The sequence below is a fragment of the Buceros rhinoceros genome, unplaced genomic scaffold (assembly GCF_000710305.1).
Source record: "Buceros rhinoceros silvestris isolate BGI_N320 unplaced genomic scaffold, ASM71030v1 scaffold40762, whole genome shotgun sequence".
Classification (NCBI taxonomy): domain Eukaryota; kingdom Metazoa; phylum Chordata; class Aves; order Bucerotiformes; family Bucerotidae; genus Buceros; species Buceros rhinoceros.
This window is the reverse complement of record NW_010401363.1, coordinates 3610-5868: the sequence shown is the minus strand read 5'-3', so window position 1 is coordinate 5868 and position 2259 is coordinate 3610. Positions and strand designations below refer to the sequence as shown.

At 43.2% G+C, this 2259-nt stretch overlaps 1 protein-coding gene across 1 annotated transcript in view; it reads left to right on the top strand.

The window, feature by feature from the left end:
• The first annotated feature begins 452 nt into the window (after positions 1–452).
• FABP7 (fatty acid binding protein 7, brain) overlaps positions 453–2259 on the top strand; it is a 2929-nt gene continuing 1122 nt past the window's right edge. The window contains 2 exon segments of the mRNA XM_010132248.1: positions 453–662; positions 1297–1398. Coding sequence (XP_010130550.1) covers positions 453–662; positions 1297–1398 — 312 coding nt within the window.

Genomic DNA, 2259 nt, shown 5'->3' with positions numbered 1-2259 from the left:
GTCGGGGGAGTTAGTGTGATGCGGGTCTCTCCCCGAGCCGAGGGGCCCGAGGGTGTTTGCGGGAGAGCCGCCCCGCTGAGGAGAGGCGCCAGGAGACGCCTCCGGGGTCGGGGGAGCGCATGAAAGAAGGGAGGGCAAATGCTGCCTGCAAGTACACCGACAGCAAGCAAACAAAAAAAGACATCATGCTGGAGTGGTAAGGGACTGAAAACAGAGAAGCAGAAGCCACCCGTTGCGCGGTGCCGCTCGGGCACGCCGCGCCGCGGAGTTGGGTTCTTTGTGACCATGCGCGGAGGTACGGTCTCTGTTGGGGAGTACTAGGGATGCTTTAGGTGCAGGGGCACACGCGAAGCAGAAAATAGCGTTTCCTTGTGATAGCTTAAAGCTGTAGAGTGGGGGAAGAGATGGCTGTACCTCGATGTGTGGTAAAAAATAAAAAAGTAAAAACCTGAATGTCTTACTGATTTCTCTTTTCCCTTGATGGTCTAGGAGTGGGTTTTGCAACACGGCAGGTGGGGAATGTGACAAAACCCACTGTGATTATCAGCAGCGAGGGGGACAAAGTAGTGATCAGGACTCAAAGCACTTTCAAAAACACAGAAATCAGCTTTAAACTTGGAGAGGAATTTGATGAAACTACCCCCGATGATAGAAACTGCAAAGTAAGTGAACTCCCAGTCTGCGGTGGCTTCTTTTTTCTCTTCCTCCCCACCCTGCCCCTGAGGCTCTATCTTTGGTAGGGCCAAAGAAAAAAAATGTAACTGCTGCTGCTGCCACTTGTACCACAGTGAAGGACAGGAAAAAAATACAAGATTGCATCTTACTTGCCTGCTTATGCTGTGTCTTGTCTGAAGCAGTGTGTTGTGTTGCCAGCCCCCATCTACCTTCCAGTGTTGGAAATTGTGTTAGCTCCCCGCTTTTCATCCAATCCAAATATCATTTGGCATAATGATATTTTTTCCAGTCAAAATGGGGAAACGCCTTCTTCCCTGCATCTCTGAGGGCTTAATACAAACATTATCCCAAAGCACATCTGAAACAGTGGTTTTTGTGAGACTGGAACTCAAAGGCAACAACTTTTTTTCATCCTTTGACACAAACAAGAATTACATGGAGCTCATGCTTAAAATGAGGATGATTCATGGGTTTGGCTTTAAAATGGCTGGGACCACTTTATCATTCTAGATCCACATCCATCTATTGAAGGGAATTCAATAGGGCAGTGCATGCTGAACGTGTGAGCAGAATCCAAATACCCCAGATAAATGAATGTCTTTGTGTTTCTTGGTATCTCAGTCAGTTGTGACCCTGGATGGAGACAAGCTAGTGCATGTACAGAAGTGGGACGGCAAAGAGACAAACTTTGTGAGAGAAATAAAGGATGGCAAAATGGTAATGGTAAGTATAATGCTCACTGATCATTCCCATGCACCGCTAACACTCCTTGTACATTTATCTGAAGCTTTATGAACAGATAGGGTTACTTGTAGACAAACCTTTGAACTAATGGCTGGGGAGAGCTAGCAGAGATTTTTCAAATACTTGGTTTGTTTTGCGTCTTGTTTTACTGACAACTAAAAAATTGCTAGTGGTTTTAGGCAAGCCAGCCTGTGGATTTCCCGAACGTGAATGTTCTTTCAGAGTTAGTGTAAGTGCTCAAGCTGGAAAAGATAAAAAATTTGTCATTATATAGGCAGTGATCTGTTGCCAGTGCTAATTTAGATTTCATTAAGAATTAGTTTTATATATGCACACACAAATAATATTTAATTTCATAGAACAAGTAATTCCCTAGGAAAATAAAAATCCAACATTGCAGGAGATAATAGCATTTTCATATCTACATATAAAGGGTTTATTCCTCCTATGTTGTTAAAAACTACGATAAACAGTAATTGTATGAAGAAAAGTCTTGTTTTAAATTCACATTCTTCTCCTGACTTCTCAGGAACAGGAGTATGGGATGAATAAACACTGTAAGTTAACTGCATCTCATGTCCAGGGTGAAGCTTCTTGTGCTTATTTTTGGCACGGAGATGCAACTTTCAAAAACAAAGCATCTTCAGCTATACTAATCAATGAGACTAGGTGGTTGAAGAAAATCAGTTAGCTTGTTTTCTAAATACTTCAGAGAGTGTCTGTATGGATGGAGACTTCCAAATAATTAGAACTCTGAAGCACACAGTCAGTGCAACGCAATGTGACAAGCGATTCAAGGGAAAACACATGCTTTGGTTTTGGGAACAGCTACACGCATAT